General features: G+C 49.8%; 2 protein-coding genes across 2 annotated transcripts; both read left to right on the top strand.

The window, feature by feature from the left end:
• The first annotated feature begins 382 nt into the window (after positions 1–382).
• On the top strand, positions 383–11,949 carry TTLL13 (tubulin tyrosine ligase like 13). The gene is made up of 15 exons (XM_064569876.1): positions 383–616; positions 1,327–1,597; positions 1,932–1,972; positions 2,686–2,804; positions 4,695–4,825; positions 5,068–5,224; positions 5,627–5,770; positions 6,122–6,207; positions 6,489–6,720; positions 7,189–7,373; positions 9,160–9,345; positions 9,645–9,825; positions 10,129–10,308; positions 10,885–11,203; positions 11,550–11,949. Exons 2-15 carry the CDS (start codon positions 1,338–1,340, stop codon positions 11,804–11,806), a joined length of 2,478 nt encoding a protein of 825 aa, XP_064425946.1. The 5' UTR covers positions 383–616; positions 1,327–1,337; the 3' UTR covers positions 11,807–11,949.
• Positions 11,950–12,515: 566 nt separating this feature from the next.
• On the top strand, positions 12,516–18,457 carry NGRN (neugrin, neurite outgrowth associated). The gene is made up of 3 exons (XM_045899388.2): positions 12,516–12,723; positions 13,130–13,240; positions 17,360–18,457. The coding sequence occupies exons 1-3, from the start codon at positions 12,560–12,562 to the stop codon at positions 17,967–17,969; spliced, it is 885 nt and encodes a 294-aa protein (XP_045755344.1). The 5' UTR covers positions 12,516–12,559; the 3' UTR covers positions 17,970–18,457.
• Positions 18,458–21,677: the final 3,220 nt, after the last annotated feature.

Genomic DNA, 21,677 nt, shown 5'->3' with positions numbered 1-21,677 from the left:
GTTCAACGCGGGTCACAAACACGGAAGGCAGGCAAGCCCGTGTTTGTCCCCAACGCAGACTTGGCCAAATTCCGGGCCCGGCCCGCGCGATGGACATAGGCTGCGGTGAGACGTGTGCGAAGCGGCGCGAACGCGGAGGGCCTACAGGTCCCGGCCGATGCACCCCGAGAGCCGCCGCAGAGGCGCGGCCCCGACCGCGACGCCACCACCCCCGGGGCAGGCGTTTCCGCCCGCGCGCAAGATGGCCTCGGCCCGCGCCCAAGTGGGTGTGGCTCCGGGAAGGCCCCGCCCCCAGAACGCTTCTCCAATGGGGGCCGCCCTCGTGTCCATGGCGACGGCGGCGGCGGCGGCGGCGGCTGCTGGCTTGCTCAAGGAGGCGCCGCCGCCGCCGGGATCTCCGAGCTAGGAGCGAACCCCGGAAGGGGGGGAGCGGGCTCCCCCTCGCGATCGGCGGGGACAGCCAGTCCTGTGGAACGAGGAGGCGGTCCCGGAGGCCCAGCGACGCCCGGGAAGGAGCAGGAGCCGGGCGAAGGGCGGACATGAGCGACCACCTGAGACCAGCCTCGGACCGCTAGGGGCGGACCCAGCAGCCCCTCCCCTCTCCTCGGAATCTCGGGTGGGCAGTGCCCGCCAGGGGCTCCCCCTCTGCCGGCAGAGCCCAAGGGGCCTTAGCCAGCAAGTGCCAGTGTGTACACATGGAGAAACTGAGTCATGGGACAGGGAAAGGGCCGGCTTAGGGGACCTTTGGTCTTCAGCTCTATTTTAAAATCGAAGGTCCCCCCAGAGCCCAGCCATCCCCCTTCCCATTCAGGAATAAAAAACCACGGTCATGGTGCCTGCCAGCTCTGTCCAGCTTCTACGTGCACCCCAGCGTGTTGTATGGTGATCTTGGATGATCAGGGATTGTCGGGGAATCCAACATTTTTTTTTTTTAAGATTTTATTTATTTGCGAGAGAGAGAATGAGAGACAGAGAGCATGAGAGAGGGAGGAGGGTCAGAGGGAGAAGCAGACTCTCCACTGAGCAGGGAGCCCGATGCGGGACTCGATCCCGGGACTCCAGGATCATGACCTGAGCCGAAGGCAGTCGCTTAACCGACTGAGCCACCCAGGCGCCGGAATCCAACATTTCATAGGCATTCCCCGGCCCACATTACCTACTTGGAAACCATCCCATTCTGCAGCGGGATTGTTCTGTTCTGAGGGGGCAGCAACGTTCCCCTATAACACCATGAAGGAGGTCCTTTGCACGGACTCCTGCAGGCCTTCCTGGGCCTGGAGGAAGGAAGCTCTGATACATATTTCACTCTCACCCCTCTCTCCTCAGAACCTAAGAGGATGGAGCCAAATACCTGTAAGACCAGCGAATCGGAGGAAGACTACGTTGAGGAAGAGGAATCCGAGGAGGAGTGTGTTCAAGGGGAAGCTACCATCCCTTCTGACTCTCCTCAGCAGGAACTCTCAAAGGCTGACTATAAGGAATTTGGGGATGGAGTTCCCTTATCTATTGTAGCCAAGAAAATTCCGAAGGAAATCATAGCCCCAGCTGACTCAGATGACTTAGAAGTTGGCAGGAGAAAGAGAAGGCGGAAACGCAGGTAACAGACAGGTGCCTGGGCCCCCTCACCTGCCTGGCTCCAGAAGAGAGTCACCCCTTGGCCTCCCTTCAGCAGTTGGGGGGGGGTCTTCCCTTTAATCTGCAAAAGAGGACAGGGAATACAGGAACATCATTAACCTTTTGGTAGTACAAAAACACAAAATTCTGAACCATTTGAGCTGGCTTGGTTTGCATTTTCCGCACATTTCTATCATCCTGGTCTTTAAGTGGCTTTCAGAGAAAATGAATTGCATTGTAGATGTGTCGGGTGCCTCGCAGCCCAGGGTCTGTCCTTTATCCCACTCTGCCTGATTTCCATTATTCCTCCATTCCAGACCCCTGGCCATCAACCTGACCAACTGCAAGTATGAGAGCGGTAAGCACCCAGCTCACTCACACACCACTGCGCGTAAGAGGGCACATGCAGGTTTTGCTGTGGGGATGGTCCCGCAGTCAGGCTCCCAGCCCCTGCATCTTGTTGGGCTGGCCTATAACTGAGCTACTAGCAGCTGAGTTACCACTGTTCCACTTAGTCTTAGTGGTAGGGTGGAAATCCCCCAGTTAGCTAGCAAGAAAAAAAAGTGACTGAAGGTCACCATTGCCCTGCCCTTCCCAGATTTTACCAGAATTGAGATGAGAACAGGTCAATACGGGTTTTTTTCAAGGAAGCCCTTGAGGGAGCTTCAGGAATTAAAAGAAAAAAATGACCAGCTAGATCATTTATCTTTTCGTCTCCTCCTGTGCCCACTGCCATCACCATGGGGCCGCCACGGGGCCACCCAGTGTGGGAGGTGCCAGTGTGACCCCTCCGGAGGGTCGGCTCTGCAGGTCAGAAACCATCCCAATTGAGAGACAGAGGACTGACAGGAGCAGGGAGCCAGGCTCTAGTTTTCTCTGTCACAGATTTTAGAAGGGCCCTGACAGCCCCATGACCTTGGAATTGTCACATGGTAATTAAGCTGCTGCACTGAGGTAAGAACCACCTCCGTCTTCAGCCCACTCTCTGGTCGAGCCTCTTTGACCCAGCTACAATCCCAAGGCTTGCTGCCAGTGTCTCGGCTGGCCCCACTGATCTCCCTCTCTCCACAGTGCGTCGGGCAGCCCAAATGTGTGGCCTGAAGGAGGTGGGGGAGGACGAAGAATGGACTGTGTACTGGACAGACTGCTCTGTCTCACTGGAACGAGTCATGGACATGAAGAGGTTTCAGGTACAACCTCTGGACCCAAGAGCCTAATGAGAGCCAATGAGTCCTCCTGTCCTTCTGCTTGGGCCCCTGCGGCAGCCACCCTCTGTGGCTGTCCCCCTGGGCAGAGCAGGAAAGACCACGGCCAGGGCTTCTGCTCCCCTGGAAAAATCCTCCTCTTGGGTTTCTGGAACTTCTATTACAGGAAGGAAGTTTCTGCTGGGCACCGTTTGCCTGAAGGCATCTGTGCCCAGCTGGCCCCCTTCAGGGCAGGTGAGCCCACCTAAGGGGAAAGCTGGAAGGGAGCTTCGGTGCTAACAGCCGGGCCGGGAGAGTGATCCAGCTCCTAAGCAGCTTAGCCTAGCAGCCGCATCCCATTGAGAGTCAGTGTGGGGTTCTGCACGGCAGCAAGAAAGTCAGGAAGGATGGGTCCTCAAAAAGAATATAACCTCTTCATGGCATTTTTGTTATCCTCTAATTGAGTCTTTTTTTTTTTTAAGATTTTATTTTTAAGTTAGTCCCTATACTCAACATGGGGCTTGAAATCAGAACCTGGAGATCAAGAGTCACACACTCCACCGACTGACGGAGCCAGACCTCTAAACGGGTCTTTGTGGTGGTTAGCAACACAAGAATGTAAAAAGGTCTGCAGCCTTAGTTTGAGGGGAAGCCAGGAAGGGAATTGAGGAGACTGTAACTTGTCCTACAACAAGTCATGGGAGAAGAGCCCGAGAGAGTGACAGAGAGTGAGCTCGAAGTGCTTGAGAAGCCCCAAGGAAGGGACACGCAGGGAGCAGTTGGAAGATGAGCAAGACAATAATTAACAGCATTCCTTGACGATGTACTGAATGTCAGTCACTGTATTAAGTGCTTTTACACTCTTACCTCATTAAATCCTCAAAAACAACCCTGAGTGGCAGATACCCTTTTGTTAAGAGGACACCAAGTTTCAGAAACACTAATTTTCTGCAGCTAGCAAGTGGTAAAGCCCGTGAGACAGCCCAGAACCAACGCGAGATATTGCCTCCCGGCACTGGGGTTCCAATGGGCACCCTGGCATCGTCATATCCGGGGGCGGGGAGGGGTTGTAGCAGGGCATTCCTGGGACTGCTTCTCAACTTCCTTTGCTCTTTTAGAAAATGGTTTCTCATTTGTTTGTGCTCCCATGCACCAATTATTCTTATAGGACGAGCCTCCGGTGGTCTGGGGGGATGTTATAAGGTGGCTAGAAGGCCCAAAGTCCTGGCAAATCCTTCTTGCTGCCCCTCATTTCCTGACCTCAGGGTGGACGTGTGTTTTGGGAGAGGCCAAGGAGGAGGTTCTCACTTGCCTTAGGGAACCTTCCTTTTCTCCCTTAGGGTATTGGGTACAGTGTTTACCCCCATTGTGACTTTTTTTTTTTTTTTTAGGATTTTATTTATTTGAGAGAGAGAGAACACAAGCAGGGGGGAGGAGCAGAGGGAGAGGGAGAAGCATTGGGTTCTGTGCTGAGTGGGGAGCCCAAGGTGGGGCTCGATCGCAGGACCCTGAGATCATGACCTGAACTGAAGCCAGACACTTAACCAACTGAGCCATCCAGGCACCACCCCCTTTTTTTGAGAGAGAGAGAGAGCGCGCGTGTGCATGTGCTTGTGGTGGGCAGGGGGTGAGGAACAGAGGGAGAGGGAAAGAGAAAGAATCCCAAGCAGGCTCCATGCTCAGCACAGAACCCAATGAGGGGCTCGATCTCAGGACCCTGAGATCATGACCTGAGCTGAAATGCAGAGTCGGATGCCCAACCGACTGAGCCACCCAGGAGCCCCATCCACTGTGACTTCTACCTTGACCTTCCCAGTCCTCCTGGTATGCCCAAGGCCCCAGGGACTGCCGCTTACTCTGCTGGTGGGGTTAGATAACCAACTGACTCTGTTTCAGAAAATCAACCACTTCCCTGGAATGACAGAAATCTGCCGCAAAGATCTGCTGGCTCGGAACCTCAACCGCATGCAGAAACTCTATCCTACCGAGTACAACATCTTCCCCCGCACCTGGTGCCTCCCTGCAGAGTGAGTGAGCCCCTGCTCCCCAGGCTCATATCCTTGGGGAGGAAAGGTTTCACCATCTCGTTCCCTCCAGACTCTGGCCTTGTGACCTAGAAAGTCTCAAGGGATGAGAATTTCAGCTGGTCTAAGAAAAGGAGGTCTGAGACGGAGGCTCCAGGAAGTGTGGACCGGAGAGCAGAGCTCCACAGGGCCTGGCTCAGCTGTGATGCACAGAAGCCTTCTGACCAGCCTCTCTCTGCATGTAGCTTTGGGGACTTCCAGTCCTATGGTCGTCAGCGAAAAAGCCGCACTTACATCTGCAAGCCAGACAGTGGCTGCCAGGGACGGGGCATCTTCCTCACCCGAAATCCCCGGGAGATCAAGCCAGGAGAGCATATGATCTGCCAGCAATACATCTCCAAGGTGAAGGGTGCCTCGGAACCACCGGGGCCCTCCCTGAGCCCTGGGGCGCCTCGTCTCTCCCCGTGCCAGAGAGGAAGCCAGCCTACCCTTCGGCTCCTACCCTTCCTGCTGTTTCCCCTTAACTTGGAGGCAGTCCAGAGCCATGGTTCAGAGCCAGCCTGTCTGGGTCTGAATCTGAGTTTTCCCACTTTTTAGATGTGTGATCTCGGGCAATGTCTTATTCTTTCTGTGCCTTAGTTTCTTCATTTGTTGAATGGGAATAATAGCAGTAACTACTTTATGCTTCATATGGTCACTATGGAAATTAAATGAGTTATCATAATTTGAAACGCTTACAACAGTGCATGGGATAGAACAAGCACTTCAAAGGTATTCTTCCCTGGCGGGTTTGCACACTTTCAGCCCTTTCTCATTGACGGTTTCAAGTTTGATATGCGAATCTATGTCCTGATCACGTCCTGTGACCCTCTTCGGATCTTCATGTATGAGGAGGGCCTGGCCCGCTTTGCCACTATGCCCTACATGGAGCCCAGCCACGGCAACCTGGTAAGGGGCCGGCTAGCAGTCCTGGGGGGCAGGGCGGCGACCTCTTCCTGTGAGCACAGAGGTTCTGTGGAGAAACCAAGTAGAGAGGCTTATCAATGTCATCCGTGAACTGGGAACGAACCAGTGAGCACCCTGGCACCTGGCGGGGAGGAGAGCATTTGGTGGGTGGTGACTGCTACAAGGTCCTCCTTGGAGGAGCCTGGCCTACATCCTTCCCCGGGAGCTTATGGGACAGTTCTTAGGTGAAGAGGGACAGGAGATGAGCCATCCTGGGTAATAAAAAGGCAACGAAGGGCTGGAGTGGGGTGCTGCAGGGAAGCAGTCTGAGCCACAGGGCCACTCTCTTCCCAGGATGACGTCTGCATGCACCTGACCAACTATGCTATCAACAAACACAATGAGAATTTTGTCCGAGATGATGCTGCGGGCAGTAAGAGGTACTCCCTCTCTGATTGCTCATTAGTCCTACAGTCTCAGCAGCCCATGAAACTGAGCTGGCTCTTGGGAGGCCATTTGCTCAGGAAAACCATCTTTACAGACCCCTGTCTTGTGCCTGACCTCTAAGTGCAGCGCTCCCCCCCCCCCCACCATAAGTAAGCCCCACTTCAAGCTCTCACGTAGGCACCCGGAAGTAGGATTAGTGGTAGGGACACTCCTGTCTATGGCCCAGACCCACTGGTGTAGAAATGTGTCCTCCTCTGAGCACTGGGCCTCGCAGGAAGCTGTCAACGCTCAACGCCTGGCTGCGAGAACACGGCTACGACCCCCGAGAACTGTGGAGGGACATCGAGGACATCATCATCAAAACCATCATCTCAGCCCATTCTGTTCTTCGCCACAACTACCGAACGTGTTTTCCCCAATATCTGACTGGAGGTACATGTGCCTGTTTTGAGATCCTTGGTTTTGACATCTTGCTGGACCACAAGCTGAAGCCCTGGCTGCTGGAGGTGAGGAATGTCTTTTGGGCTTTGCCAAACCAAGGTCCAGAGGCCGCCCTGAACAGGATGCCTGGGGTAGGAGTGCACTCAGTTGGTGGAACACAGAATGGGGGACGTGGTGGCACTGGGTGGGGATGAACCGGCAGAAGGTGTAAGATCATCTCTCTGCTTTCCACCTGCTGAGTCAAATCTTAGTGGTCTCTGGCCTCCACCATAGGAATCCAGGATTTAGATCCCAAGTGTTCGTCATGTAATCTTTGTCTTTAGGGACACTGTATCTATAGAATCAGGCTGTCTACTTTGCTCCCATCAGCCTGTGTATTGGAGGGATCTCTGTGGCAGAGTCCTGTGGCCTTGGAAGTCAGAAACACCCAGCCCCCTTAGGATGTCTTGACTAGAGCCTCCAGTCAGGCCTGCAAGAGACCACACCTGCTTGGGTGGTCTAGGAACGGGGTGGATAATGACTCCTCCTGGCAGGTAAACCACTCTCCAAGCTTCACCACCGACTCCCGCCTTGATCGAGAAGTGAAAGATACCCTTCTCTGTGATGCCATGACCCTTGTCAACCTCCGTGGCTGTGACAAAAGGAAGGTGATGGAGGAGGACAAGCGGCGAGTCAAGGAGAGGCTTTTCCAGTGCCACCAGCAGCCACGAGAAGCCAGGTGCTCCAGGTGTCTGAGCTGTCTTGTTAGCACTGGCCTGGGCGGAAGAGTGCTACTTTAGGTGGTGAAAGTGGTCTGGGGCTGATTAGCTATGAAGAATAACTTTTCTTCTGCATAGATAATATATTACCTATCATAGACAATATGTCCAAAATTCAAAAGATACTGTGAATAATCTCTTAACTCTTCTCCAGCTACTGTATCCCCCCCCTGGAGGAGCTAATCTATGTTCCTAGGGTCACATGTATACTTTCACAAACATTTAATGCATACATACCTACGCATATACATATATATTTATACAGATTGTTCTTCTCCCTTTACCCAGGCAATAGTGTAACTTTCACACTCTCTGTACCATGCTTAGCAGTGTCGTTTGGAGCTATTTCATATTAGCGCATAAGGAGCTTTATGCAGTTTGACGAGCTGTTTGTTCTTGCTTTTGTTTTTTTAACAAAGCTCCTCTAGAAAGTTTGTAATAATGAAACAGAAAACAGTTTAGTCATTCAATAATAAGGGATTGTTGAAATCAGTCTTTCTCACCCACTGTTGCTTTCATTATAAGATGGGTTACAAACATGGTGATTTGTTGCCAATACTAAATTATAATGTTAATAATACGTACAAGTGAGTTGGAGTAGATTTAGAATTATTCCCATAACAACATTGCTCTTCGCCACCTGCATTGCACTATGCAGGGCCAGTGTGTATTTGATTTGTCATGATTTCCTGAGGGCCTAGCACACAGTAGGCAGTCAAATGTGTGAAGGGAGGGGAAGTATAACTGTAAATACGCTGACTATTCCCACAGTGGGACTGCACACGTGACTGTATGAATCATGTCCTTCAGCGGGGGAAAAGGGCTGAAAATTACTGGACTTAACAAACATACAGGGGCGCCCTGTATGTTTGTTTAATAAGTCCAATAGTTAAATTGGCTTCCTAGTATTCAAGTGATTCTATGAGTGTATGTGATTCTTGTTCTCGGGATTGTGAGTTCGAACTTCACGTTGGGTGTAGAGATTACTTAAAAATAAGATCTTTAAAAAAATTAAAAATAGGGGCGCCTGGGTGGCTCAGTCGTTAGGCGTCTGCCTTCAGCTCAGGTCATGATCCCAGAGTCCTGGGATCGAGCCCCGCATTGGGCTCCCAGTTCTGCGGGAAGCCTGCTTCTCCCTCTCCCACTCCCCCTGCTTGTGTTCCCTCTCTCGCTGTGTCTCTGTCAGATAAATAAATAAAATCTTAAAAAATAAATAAATAAAAGTACAATCATAGAATCACTTGAATACTGGAAAGCCATTTTAAAATATTGTTGTATGATCCCATTTTTGTCTGAAACAAGAAAGGAAGGAAGGAATAAAGAAAGAGCAAATTAGTTAGTAGCAAAGCTAGGATTCAGACTTGGGGGTCCTGCCCCTGAGTCCATGCTCATAACCAATATACTAACTGCACAGTAAGATTATGGGAGGTTTGATCTTCTTTTTGCGCTTCTGCTTTTTCTGTAATTAACATAGATTATAATCAGAAACGTAAAAGATTGTGATAACTTGGAGTACTAGCTTATGACGGGACCCCTTTGCACTTAAGATGAAAACCCGATTTCTGGAAGTCAAGCCTCTTATTTCCATGGCTACGCACAGGTGGGACTGGCCAGATGGCCTTGGCAGCTTTCCCTACATGGGAAAGGCCATGAAGCTAGCAGATCCTCAAAGCCTTGGCCAGCCTTCCTTTCTTCACTGAACGTTCTCACAATCCTCCTGACTCACTCTGAGCTTGGTTTCCATAGGCGAGAACAAATTGAGTCGTCCCACGCAGCAATACTGGACCAGGAGCGCTATGAGGATTCCCACCTCGGGGGGTACCGGCGGATCTACCCTGGGCCTGACACGGAGAAGTACACGCCTTTCTTCAAGCACAATGGCTCCCTTTTCCAGGAGACTGCTGCTTCCAAGGCCAGAGAGGAGTGTGCCAGGTACTTTGCCTTTCATTCTCCTCTGTCCACTTGGGTGGGGCATATCCTGAAGCTGAACTGCTCCCCAGCAGGGTAGAGAGGAAGCCAGACACTTGAGCAAAGGGGAATGGAGTCATACATCCTATCAGACTCTTAGTGACTCCATTTCCACTTAGGAGGTTTCCCATCTTCCCCCTCATTCTTCTCCCGTCAGTGCTCCCAACAGATCATAATTCCACACTCTCCCATCCCCACTTTCCCTCACCCTGCTTCTCCCCAACACAACTTCTCCAGCATCTGAAGCTGCTGTGTCTTGTCAGGCAGCAACTGGAAGAGATCCGCCTTAAGCAGGAACAGCAGGAGACCTCAGGCAGTAAGAGGCGAAAGGAAAACAGGGACCAGAACCAGGGCGAATCAGCAGGGGAGAAGAGCCGATCCAGGGCCGGGCTCCGGGGACTTTCCACCCACTTGGCTTACAGGAACCGGACCCAGGAGAAAGAGGTGTCAGGGGTTTGGGAGCTCTTGCCTTTCTGCAGGAAATGGGTTGGGACTCCTAGAGAAGGGAATCTTTGCTGTCCTCTCCTCCTCTTGTAAAAGAGAGAGAGGAGTTCCTAATGAATACACTGGATCTGGCCTGGTGGACCAGGAGGTGAGAGAGAGAACGATAGCAAAGAGAACCTTCCGCTAGGGTCAGGGAAGGGATGGGAGGGTGGGTAGAGTGGGCAGGAGTCCCGCAGCCATCCCCGTTGATGGTGTGGGGCTCACCCTTGGAGATCTTGCATTCATCTCTCATGTATCTCATAGCTACTACCAGTACACCTGGATACCAGGCATCCTCAGGAAATTGTGGAAGAGGAGGAGCTGGAGCGAGTGAAGGCCCTGCTACAAAGGGAGAATCTCATCCGAAGCCTCGGTATTGTAGAGCAGCTCACGCGCATGCTGCACCCCAGCCACCAGGGCCAGAAAAAACTTCATGAGTATCGGGTGAGGGTCCGTCCGCAGCCTCTCACAGAGCAAGGGAGGAAAGGCTGCAGCAGCACGTGGTGGTGGTCACAGCGCTGGCCGCTAATGTGATGGTACCTGGCGCGGAGCCTGGGAAAGCAGAGTATGCTGGGTGTTGGGAGAGGGTCTCTGGGTTCCTTTTGCACTTGTTCCCAAGCTCCCTTGTTGATAGTAATGACATCTGGCAAAGTGCAGCTCCCAACCTTCTCCTAAGAGACCTGTTCCCTATATTCCAGCCTTGCAATAACCCCAAACTCATGATTGACAAAGAACAAGGCCACCACCCTCGGTGGCTTCTGTGGAATCTCTCCCTAGCACTGCCAGTGCCATGGCTCTAATGGGTGATAAGTAAACGGACTTGGGCCAACAGAACAGCTGCCGCATTCACTATTCCCTGGGCTAGTAGCAGGCCTGTTGGGTCCTCAGTTTTTGCTGAGCTCCAAAGGAGTTAACAGGTTAAATAGTGGCCACAGCCTAGATGTTTCAGTTACCTGTTTTCTCACACCGTTCCATCCAGCCTCACAAGAAATGTGGTAAGGGGCTGCTCTTCTCCTCTAGCCTAGATTTCACCAGGACGGGCTGGGCAGTCAAGAACTGCAATCTGGGAGTCTGGTCCCATTGGTCCTCCTGAGAAGGGCTGCCAAAGAGCAGGGCCGCCCTCATTTCCTGCATCCAGTTCGGGCCCACAAATTGATCCCCAGGATCTTAGGGCCACTGCCAACCATGAATGCTGCAATTCCACATCATTCCTGGTGCCACCTACAGCCCAAGAACTTCAACTGGATAGGAGATCCAGCAGCCATCGGCCCCTGTTCATTGTCAATGAAGACATCTGGAGGGCGCTCTTTTTCCAGTGCCAGAGTCAGGCTCACTAGCCGTAAGTATGCGAAACTAGCTTTGGTCACTCTGACTTGTGTAAATTCCCCCTAGCAAACATCACAGCTGGGATGTTCCCAAAACATAACATGGCACTTCCACCAGTGTGGGAATGGGATAGGTAGGTAGTGGACCCTGGTAGAAATGGCAGAATTACAGTCCCAGCACTCAACAAACATAACAGGGAAACAGACAAGTAAACACACAATTACAATACAGTGTGGTAAAGATGCTGGAGGGGAGCATGGGATGCCATTCCTCTGAGTTGGTAATTGGGCAACAGTTGGTAAAGAGGTGAGCGAATCTCCTGTGAATACCAACTCAGGGGACCCATGTTTCCACTGCAGAAGGCCCAGCCAGCAGAAGGCTAGAAGCCATAAACAGAGCCCTGGCAGGATCAGTGCCATCCTCTTTAACCCCAAAGCAGGGCTATCTTCTGCAACCAGAAGGAGTGGCAAGTGGCTCGTGGACTGAATGCGCCTTGCCCCCCGCGGCAGACTCTGAACACAGAGCACCCAAGACCCGGGATCTCACTCTCTGCCCTGCCTCTGCACCCCTGACGCTAAGCACCACTGCCCTCCTTGACATCAGCCACCATAGGTAAATGCAGGATGGAAGCCCAGCACTCAACCTCTCCTGGAGAGCCCCCTCGGGTTTCCAAAGGGGCAGAGGGCCTTCAATCTTTGCTACATGAAAGACGGCCACCAAGCTTCAGTTCGAAAAGCCCTGGCCAGGAACCCTGTTTGCACAAGGCAAAACACAAAGACACCAAGAATTCGTCAATACCCTAAGATTATTTTCAGATCCGTAAAGACTGAAAGATGAAGAGGAGCCAGGGTCGGCCATGTACTCATCCCCGCCCTTCAAACCTTAGCCTGGGTTTATTGCTAGGTGATGGGTCTGAACCCCGGGTGCGGCCCGGAGCTAGAGGTCATCCTGGCGACAAGGAGCCCCTTTCCCACAGGAGCCGAGGGCCTAAGGCACGGGGCTGTCGCCATCAAAGGACCGCCGAGGGGACGCCCTTTCCGCCGCCGTGGCGGAGACAGGCCGGCCTGGGTAGCCGTTGGGGCGCAGGGGCGTATCTTGGCAAATGAATCCGTCTTTTTATTAAAGTTTATGGCGTTTTGCAGGAGCGTCCTCTACCTCATTCCAGCCCTCGCATTTCAGGCTCAAAACTCTCCACATTCGCTGCCGGGAATGGTGGGCCGCACACGGGCTCAAGCCCAGATATCCCGCCCCCGGCCGGAAGCCGGAAGGACTCGCGGCCATCCCTGCTTCCGGCCCGCCGGTCCACTTCCGCCCCCGCCCCCAGACTTCCGGTACTGCGTGTTTCGGGCTGCCAACGGCTGTTGTCGACATGGCGGTTACGCTGAGCCTCTTGCTGGGCGTGCGTGTACGTGCTGCTGTTGCTCGCCGTGGGTTCGCGACCCGGGGGTTGGCAGACCCCGGCTCTCTCGGCCGCGAGCCGGACCCTGATTCCGACTGGGAGCCGGAGGAGCGGGAGCTGCAGGAGGTGGAGAGGTACCGGCTCCTTCCCGGGCCCTCAGCCTGAAGTAGGGCTTCGCGCCCCTGCGCTCCAGGCCGCGCCCCCTTGGAGCCGGGCGTCGTGCCGCCACATCCGCCTTAGCCCTTGTCTCTTATCCGTTGGCAGGGGCGCAGGGGCAGGCGTGCGGCCTCTTTGGGACCACAGCTTTCTTCACCAGTGGCGTATTTCATCACCCGTTTAGAAAGTTCGGCATGCTTACGGGCTGTGTTAGGTATTAGATTTCTGGGGAGGTGTATGGAGCAGGTCTGAGCCAACACACATGGCCTGGTTGCCCTTGCAAACGAAGAGAAGAGGGCTGGGCTCTTTGTGATTCAGCCCGAGGCTCTTCAGCCACCCAGTTTGCTCCCACGCATGGCTTCTGCCATTGGTTCTCTCCCCCAGCGCCCTGAAACGACAGAAAAAAGCCGCCCGGTTCCAGAAAATTCGGAGGCAAATGGAGGCGCCGGGTGCCCCGCCCAGGACCCTGACGTGGAAAGCCATGGAACAGATCCGGTAGGACTCGTTGTAGTTGGGCTCTGCTGTGATGAGAAGTGATGGATACGGGGGCCTAGAACGTTATTTTTATACTTTACTTTTTTAATCATTTTAACATTTCTAAATGACAGGTAGAATAGCATAACGAATTTCCGTAAGCTCGTCATCTAAATTTAATAGTTCTTAACATTCGGACGCAGTTGGTTCGTTTTTGCTGAAATTTTAAAAGAGTAAGCTGCAAGACATCACATCATTTAACCTCAGAATCATAGATCGTGACGTTCGTTTTTTTTGTAGTGTAAATAATATTTTATTTATTTTTAAATTTTTATTGTTAATCCCCATACATTACATCATTAGTTTTAGATGAAGTGTTCCGTGATTCATTGTTTGTGCATAACACCCAGTGCTCCATGCAGAACGTGCCCTCCTCAATACCCATCACCAGGCTAAGCCAACCACCCACCCCCCTTCCCCTCTAGAACCCTCAGTTTGTTTTTCAGAGTCCACCGTCTCTCATGGTTCGTCTACCCCTCCGATTTCCCCCCTTCATTCTTCCCCTCCTGCTATCTTCTTCTTCTTCTTTTTTTTTTCTTGACATATATTGCATTATTTGTTTCAGAGGTACAGATCTGAGATTCAACAGTCTTGCACAATTCACAGCACTTACCAGAGCACATACCCTCCCCAAGATCGTGGCATTCTTAAGCGAAGGTCAGGGATGGGGGCTTCCATGGTTATGTTACGTACGTTTTTCTGAAGAGAAAATCCCTATCTTAAAAATCATAGAGATCTCTTTTTTTTGAGTTTTTTGGTGTTTTGAATAGACAATATATATGGTTCAAAATTAGAAAATCAGAACAGTATAATGTGGTATACACATTGAAAAGTTTTAATCCCAGCCAGGCTCCCATGGAACTATTTTTGTGCCTTTTTCCAAGTCTCTTTATGCAAATAGGGGTATGAATATAGATTTTTATTTTCATTTCCTTAATTACAAACAGAATACTGTAAATACTGTTCTACACTTTTCCTTTTTCACATATTTCTTTTTCTTTACATTTTTTTAAGATTTTATTTTCGAATTATCTGTACAGCCAACGCAGGGCTCAAACTCACAACCCCGAGATCAAGAGTCTTGTGCTCTACTGATTGAGCCAGGCAGGAGACCGTTTTCACATATTTCATAGATCTTTCCACTTCAGAACAGAAAGCTCCTTTTTTTGGAGAAATCATAGTAAATCATAACTTTTTTTTTTTTTTTAAGATTTTATTTATTTATTTGACAGAGAGAGAGACAGCGAGAGCAGGAACACAAGCAGGGGGAGTGGGAGAGGGAGAAGCAGGCTTCCCGCAGAGCAGGGAGCCCGATGTGGGACTCGATCCCAGGACCCTGGGATCATGACCTGAGCCGAAGGCAGACGCTTAACGACTGAGCCACCCAGGCGCCCCATAACTTTTTTTTTTTTAAGTAATCTCTGTGCCCAGTGTGGGGCTCAAACTCATGACCCTGAGATTAAGAGTTATATGCTTTACTGACTAAGCCAGCCAGAGGCCCCAGTAATTCATAATTTAGTTAACCAGTCTTTCATGATGTGTATTTGGGTTGTTTCCATTCACTTGCTGTCGCAAATAGTGCTCTACTGAATATACACATGATTCCACGTATCTGCCAGGTGTATTTGTTGTTTACATTCTTAGAAGTAGAGTTGCTGGGTGCAAGGGCAAATGGATTTGCATTTTGATGAATATTGCAGTTATGTGTCCTTTTCCATTCCCATCAGAATGACTCTGAAGTTGACACTTAGAAGAAAGGGGATTCTGTAGAGCAAGGAGATTTTGTGAACCTGTAGCACCTCTTTCGTGTCATCCTCCTTTCCCCTCTTGAACAACAGCTTTTCCAAATCTTCCTGTCACCTCCCTTTCTATGGTTAATAGATATCCTTTTACTTCAAAGAAAAAACTGACCATTAGTTAAGAGCCCTTTAAAGCTTCTTGGTCTCCTCTTTATTTCCCATTCTCAGTGTTTACAAACTAGGGGAAGTGGTAGCCTTTTACTTGTCTAGGACCAATCCTCTGCACTAGGTCGTAGTTGTACCTAATTCCTCAGAGACCTACATCTGTGAACTTCAGGTTCTCCCTCATCCTTTTGTTCCCAGGTAGCTCTTCCTGGATGCCTGTCCTTGTTTGTTTTGTCACAACAGTGAAACCGTTGTCCACAAATCTCATCAGTGACTTCCTCACTGCTAGGCATTCCTGACACTCTAGTCTCTAGCCTTTCTGGTATTTCTGCAGCATTTGATCTTGTAGTGTGTTTTCTTGAAATTAATTCTCTTCTCCTTTGATCCAGGGTACTACTCACTTCTATTTCTAGGGCTGCTTTTCTCACTTTCCTTCCTGGGCTCCTGTCGTTCCTCCTGTATCTTAAATACTGCCCCATTTTTTAGAATTGTGTCCTTTGTCATTTTATCTCCACCTGTTCCATTCATGTGACTTCAACCACCCCTGTTCTTCGTTTATGACTTCCAAGTCTGTCATCTCCAGGCCGTGTTTTTCTTCTGACCTGTATATATTCAGCCTCGCACTAGACCATCTCTGTTTGGATGTCACACATGTTTTTCAAACCCAACATAATAAAATAGCAAACTCCGCATAACAAAAGAAAATTTATCATTGTTCCTGTTGACTTTACTTTGCTCCTTTTTTCACTCTACCCCTGAACGGTCCCACCAATCACTCAGGCTGAAAGCCTGAGTCTCCGCCTACTTCTACCCCCACTATTTAGTCCTTACCAAGTTCTACCGTATGGCCTTCCTATAACAGTTCTCAACTCTTCTTTTTCTGCTTTCTTTGCAACTGCCGCCGTTCAGACTGCCTGGATTACCGGGACAGCTTCTTGACTGATTTTTCCATCCGTAGTCCCGCCACTGAAAACTACCCCTGGATTGAGCTTCAAAATGAAAAGCTGCTTGTGGCATTCCACTGCTTAAAATCCTTCCTGTACCTGCATATGGTTTGCCATAGCTTGCGTGTCCCGAATTGCAATTCTTCTATTTTTGAATACACCCACTTAAAAATCCTTCCTTGGTTCACTGTTGCTTTGGGATAAACTCGACTCGTAAGCATGACATGATCTTCCTCCTGTCCTCACTGTTGGACAAGTTGAGCTGTTGCTGGCAATGGTGATGTGCTGCTCTGGCTATCATCAGTGCCTTTGCTCTCCTTCTTCCTCTCCTCCCCTCTGCCAGCTTAGTACTCTTCATACTTTCAGACCAGCTGTAGGTGGACTTCTGAAGCACTTCCCGAGCCACGCCTCAGGTGTTGGGATATCTTATCCCTGGGTCTCTCCTGGGTGCTCTGACAGCGTCCTCTCCTAGGACTTATCACACTGGTGTTGTATATGTTAATATTCTGTCTCCACCACCAGATTGTATGTTCTTTTTTTTTTTTTTTAGATTTTATTTATTTATTTGACAGAGACAAGGTGAGAGAGGGAACACAGAAGGGGGAGAGGGAGAAGCAGGCTTCCCGCCTAGCAAGGAGCCCGTTGTGGGGCTCGATCCCAGGACCCTGGGAGCATGACCTGAGCTGAAGGCAGACGTTTAATGACTGAGCCCCCCAGGCGCCCTTAGGTCGTATGTTCTTTGAAAGGAAGGACAGTCTTCATGCATCTCCAGGATCTACCTGGAGCCTGGTGCACAGTGGGAGGAGTTTAGTTGACAGAAATAAAGTGACTTGGGCGCCTGGGTGGCTCAGTCGTTAAGCGTCTGCCTTCGGCTCAGGTCATGATCCCGGGGTCCTGGGATCGAGCCCCACATCGGGCTCCCTGCTCAGCGGGAAGCCTGGTCTCTCTCTCCCACTCCCCCTGCTTGTGTTCCCTCTCTCGCTGTGTCTCTCTCTGTCAAATAAAATCTTTAAAAAAAAAAAAGAAAAAGAAAGAAAGTGACTTAGGAGTGGTTGGGTGTTGCTGTCGGCTCACAGGAATGGAATACAGCCATTTAGTGGCACAAGGTAGAGGCTATATTTGCAGTTTTTCCGAACCCTCTTCTTTTCACGTAAATATCTCTAGTATTACCAGTTAGCTACTTTGATAGCAGACTACTTCACACCTTGAAAACCTAATCCTTTTTCCCATAGGTATTTACATAAAGAATTTGCAGAGTCCTGGTCAGTTCCTAGATTAGCTGAAGGCTTTGGTGTCAGCACGGATGTGATCCGAAGGGTTTTAAAAAGCAAGTTTGTACCCACATTGGAGCAGAAGCTGAAGCAGGATCAAAAGGTCCTTAAGAAAGCTGGGCTTGCGCACTCACTCCAGCAGCTCCCCAGCTCTGGGGATACCTTAAAGTCGCTATCTGCAAGCCACTCTGGATCAGGCTCTTTGTTGCTGCAAAGGGGTGAATCCTCATTCAAAGGCTGGGGTCACAACACAGCTTTGCACGTGATAGAATCAAACACTCATGGCACAAATACACCAAGGAGACAGAAGGGAGGGAGTAAAGGAATCCAGGTCCTGGAGGAGGAGCGCTCCGTGCCTGTTGCAGCAGCCGTAGGTCATCAGCGAGAGCTGCAGAAAGACTCCACCAGTGATGGTGCGGGCAGGAGAGGAACTGACGGCTATGGATTGCCAAGTGACAAGCTGGAAGATGTGAAGGCACAGGAGCCAGGTGATCAGAACTTCAGCAGCAAAGTAGTCCAGAGGGGGCGAGAGTTCTTCGATAGCAATGGGAACTTCCTGTACAGAATTTGAGCTGGAGCATGGCTTATGCAGATGCCAAGTGAAGCACAGCTGGGGAGTAGATTTGGAGCTGCCTGGACTTCTGTGTATGGATTATCCACCTTGGGATAGGAGGAAATGATGAGCCTGGAATGTGGGAGGAAAGAGCTGCTCATTTGAATCTGACAAAATGCAGTGAACTTCACAGGGCAAATGTGTATGGCAGGGCAGGGTTAATGACTGGCTGGGTAGATTTCTAGCTTCCTGGAGCACTGCTCCTGGTCTGACCCACGTGGAGCTTTAGTACTCACCCTTCTTGCTTGGGCTCTCTATGTTGAAACTAGCCCATGTTGCATGTATTGTTAGGACTTTCTGTGATACTTGCAATATATGTTTGGGGAAAAATGAAAAGCTTGCCTTCTGACCTCATTTACTTCTTGATTAATGAATATTAATAATTCTGGAACTGCTTAGTCAATTGATTGTTTTCATTATGTGCAAAAATAAAGTAAAATGTAGCAGTTTGTGTTGATTGGTGCTCTCTGGGGTGGGAGGGTTTACCTGTGAACCTGGGGAGTGAGGGAGGGAAAGAGGCAAAGGGTCCCTTGTCCTTGAACATTAAACACTGGGAGAGAGATGGAGCCTGAGGAGTTCCCAACAAAGGGCCCTATGTAGTTCACCCTGCTTAGTAATAGATTTTGACAGTTAAAAATGGGCCTTCCCTGATCACCAGGTCTAAAGTAGGTCTTCTTTCCTTCAGTTGCTGGGGCTTTGAAAGAGATTGGAGTATGGGGGATTGACCCTTCCCCCCCCCCAAAAAAGCAGGCAAAGGCTTTAGGGCCCTCAGCATAACCTCTAGCTACTTTCAAAAGCTTGAATAGCATCTAATTTTACAGTTGTCATCAGATTTTTCCAAGGGAGCTGTGAAGTGGGCGAGAACGGGTAATAGGCTCCTTAATTTACTGATTCTTTTAGAGATACTTCATTATAACCAGAAAGTGATGATCAATAGACAAAATAGAATGACACACATGCAAGCAACAGAAGAGTCCGCGGACAGTTTTCACCCATACCTCATTTTAACAAGTCACTGGCAAAAAACTGGTTATTCAGAATTTAAATATGCAGGATGGTTAATGAAAATAATTGATTTTCCAAACCGTCATTGAGTCTGTTCATGAATCGCATTGCTATTTCAAATGTCATTAATAGCGATTACAGTATCATTGATTACTATTAACTTGGGCATTTGTTCAATATGAATGGCAAGGCCCTGTCACATGCCGAAGTTAAGAGAATCCAGGTGCTGGTAATATAGCAGTGGGCAGATAAGGCCCTGTTCTCCCTGCTCTGTCACTGTCGTGACACTACCAATTTTTTTATGATTTAAAAAAGAAGGTAATTTGCCATTAGAACCTTTTGGTCATTTTAAGAGGTGGAAGATGCTGTTTGACTAATTTTTAACTTCTGCAAGTCATTTGACTTTCCCCAGTGGGTTATGGAAAATTAGAAGCCGTCGTTAAAAAGCTTTGATATGTTTTCCATTTACCTCATCCTCTACCATCCTATTGCATACTAAGCTTAAATCTTTTTTCCAGTCTTGCAAATGGCAATCTAAGGTTTTGCACCTACTCGTTCTTTGTCTCCAGATTTTCACATGGCTGGTTCCATGTCATTCAAGCCTCAGATCAAATGTTTCTTAAGCTTTCCCTAATCACCCAGTCTAAAGCAACGCCCTTCACATTCTATCACCACACCGTGTTTAATATTCCCTGGCATTTGAAATAGAGTACTGCTGTATTGTTTGTCATCACGCACCTTGCCCATGGGGGCAGGAGACCTGTCTGTGTTCATTGCTGTAGTTTCAGCTCCCAACATAGGTTTCAGTATTGGCTGAGTAAAGAAATGGTTGGAGAAGCTCACCAATCAGCCAGTCCAGTATGGCAGAAAGCCCTGCCTTTTACCTTTGCCAGCCTACCCATCCAGGCCTCAGCCAACAACAAGACCTAAGTTTCCTCCAGGTTGACCTGTTCCTGCTTTATTCCTTTTTAAAGATTTTTATTTATTTGAGTGAGAGTGCTCCAGCGAGTTGGGGGAGGGGCAGAGGGAAGAATCTTAAAGCAGACTCCTTGCTGAGCATGCCGGGGGGGGGGGGGGGGGCGCCCGCCAACTCAGGGCTCCATCTCACGACTCGTGAGATCATGACCTGATCTGAAACTAAGAGTCAGAGGCTTAACCCACTGAGCCACCCAGGCGCCCCTGTTCCTGCTTTATTCTGTCAGCATGTCTCAGATCCTAACTCACCAGCTCACCAGTGTTTTGGGAAACTGCATCCCTTACCCCAGCCCAAGGTGGAAAGGGGGCTGAGAGATTCACCCAGCCTGTGTTCCAATGGGCTGAGGTCATAGGACTCTATGGTGCCCTATCCCCAGGCAGTCCTGTTTCATGACATGATGAAAGACATTGACATCACAACGCATGAGGTGAGCTGCACTTTGGGGCATAGGTGCAGGGTCTGGTGGAGGAAGCAACAGTTGACAGGGCCCTGCCAAAATTGGAGATAAAGTGGCTGTGGGTGGAATGGACACCTCCTGGCAACCTTGGGATCAAGCTCAAGAGGCTAGCAAACTACAGACAGAAGATACTTAGGTCCCTGTGCCTTGGAGGGTCTATGTGTCACCAATCTGCTCAGGGCTGTTTCCACCTCTGCAGAGATTTGATCTAATGGGGAGGTGGTAGAAAAAGCTCAGTATAAAACACTAGATAAGCTCTTGAAGCCCAAAAGTTTCTTGTTTGTTTTTTTGCTTAATCTTGTATTATAGGATTTTTCAAACACAGGAAAGTAGGGATAATATTGTAATGCAATGAACCCCTGTGTACACATTGCTCAGCTTTAACATTTAACAAATGGCCAATCTTTTTTCATTATCTCCCATACTTGCCCCACAGCTCCCCCGGCTTATTTTAAAGTGAATCCTATGGGATGCCTGGGTGGTTTAGTCAGTTAAGCGCCTGTCTTCAACTCAGGTTATGATCCTGGGGTCCTGGGGCATTGGGCTCCTTGCTCAGTGGGGAGCCTGCTTCTCCCTCTGCCTGCCACTCCCCCTGCTTGTGCACTTGCTCTCCCCGCCCCCCCCCCCCGGCAAATAAATAAAATCTCTTAAAAAAAGGAAGTAAAACCTGTATACTTCATGTTATTTCATCTGTAAATACTATGTATCTGAAAGAGATAAGGACTGCCTTTTTTTTTAAAGTTTATTAATTTTTTAGTAATCGCTACACACAATGTGGGGATCGAACTGAGGACCCTGGGATGAAGAGTCACATGCTCTTCTGACTGAGCCAGCCAGGCACCCCAAACTTTTTTTTTTTAATATTTTATTTTTTTAGAGTGGGGGTAAGGAGCAGAGGGGGGACAAGCAGACTCCATGCTGAGCAGAGCCTGACATGGGGCTCAATCCCATGACCCCGAGACCACGACCTGAGCCAAAATCAAGAGTTAGATGATTGGGGCACCTGGGTGGCTCAGTCGTTAAGCATTTGCCTTCAGCTCGAGTCATGATCTCAGGGTTCTGGGATCAAGCCTTGCATTGGGCTCCCTGCTCAGCGGGGAAGCCTGCTTCTCCCTCTCCCACTCCCCGTGCTTGTATTCCCTTTCTTGCTTTCTCTCTCTCTCTGTCAAATAAATAAATAAAATCTTTAAAAAAAAAAAAAGTCAGATGATCAACTGACTGAGCCACC

Source organism: Mirounga angustirostris, unplaced genomic scaffold (assembly GCF_029215605.1).
Source record: "Mirounga angustirostris isolate CCGP_5_RB_7025 unplaced genomic scaffold, mMirAng1.0.hap1 SCAF_9, whole genome shotgun sequence".
NCBI lineage: Eukaryota > Metazoa > Chordata > Mammalia > Carnivora > Phocidae > Mirounga > Mirounga angustirostris.
Note: the sequence above shows the minus strand (reverse complement) of the source record. Positions and strands in the feature narration are given on the sequence as shown.

Bases quoted from the DNA above. Each gene is read 5' to 3' on its own strand.
- TTLL13 (XM_064569876.1), top strand. From the start codon at position 1,338: ATGGAGCCAAATACCTGTAAGACCAGCGAATCGGAGGAAGACTACGTT. The intron at 5,771-6,121 runs GTAAGGGGCCGG...CTCTCTTCCCAG, and splicing joins AGCCCAGCCACGGCAACCTG to GATGACGTCTGCATGCACCT. The intron at 11,204-11,549 runs GTAAGTATGCGA...TTTCCACTGCAG, and splicing joins CAGAGTCAGGCTCACTAGCC to AAGGCCCAGCCAGCAGAAGG.
- NGRN (XM_045899388.2), top strand. From the start codon at position 12,560: ATGGCGGTTACGCTGAGCCTCTTGCTGGGCGTGCGTGTACGTGCTGCT. The intron at 12,724-13,129 runs GTACCGGCTCCT...TCTCTCCCCCAG, and splicing joins GAGCTGCAGGAGGTGGAGAG to CGCCCTGAAACGACAGAAAA. The intron at 13,241-17,359 runs GTAGGACTCGTT...TTTTTCCCATAG, and splicing joins AAAGCCATGGAACAGATCCG to GTATTTACATAAAGAATTTG.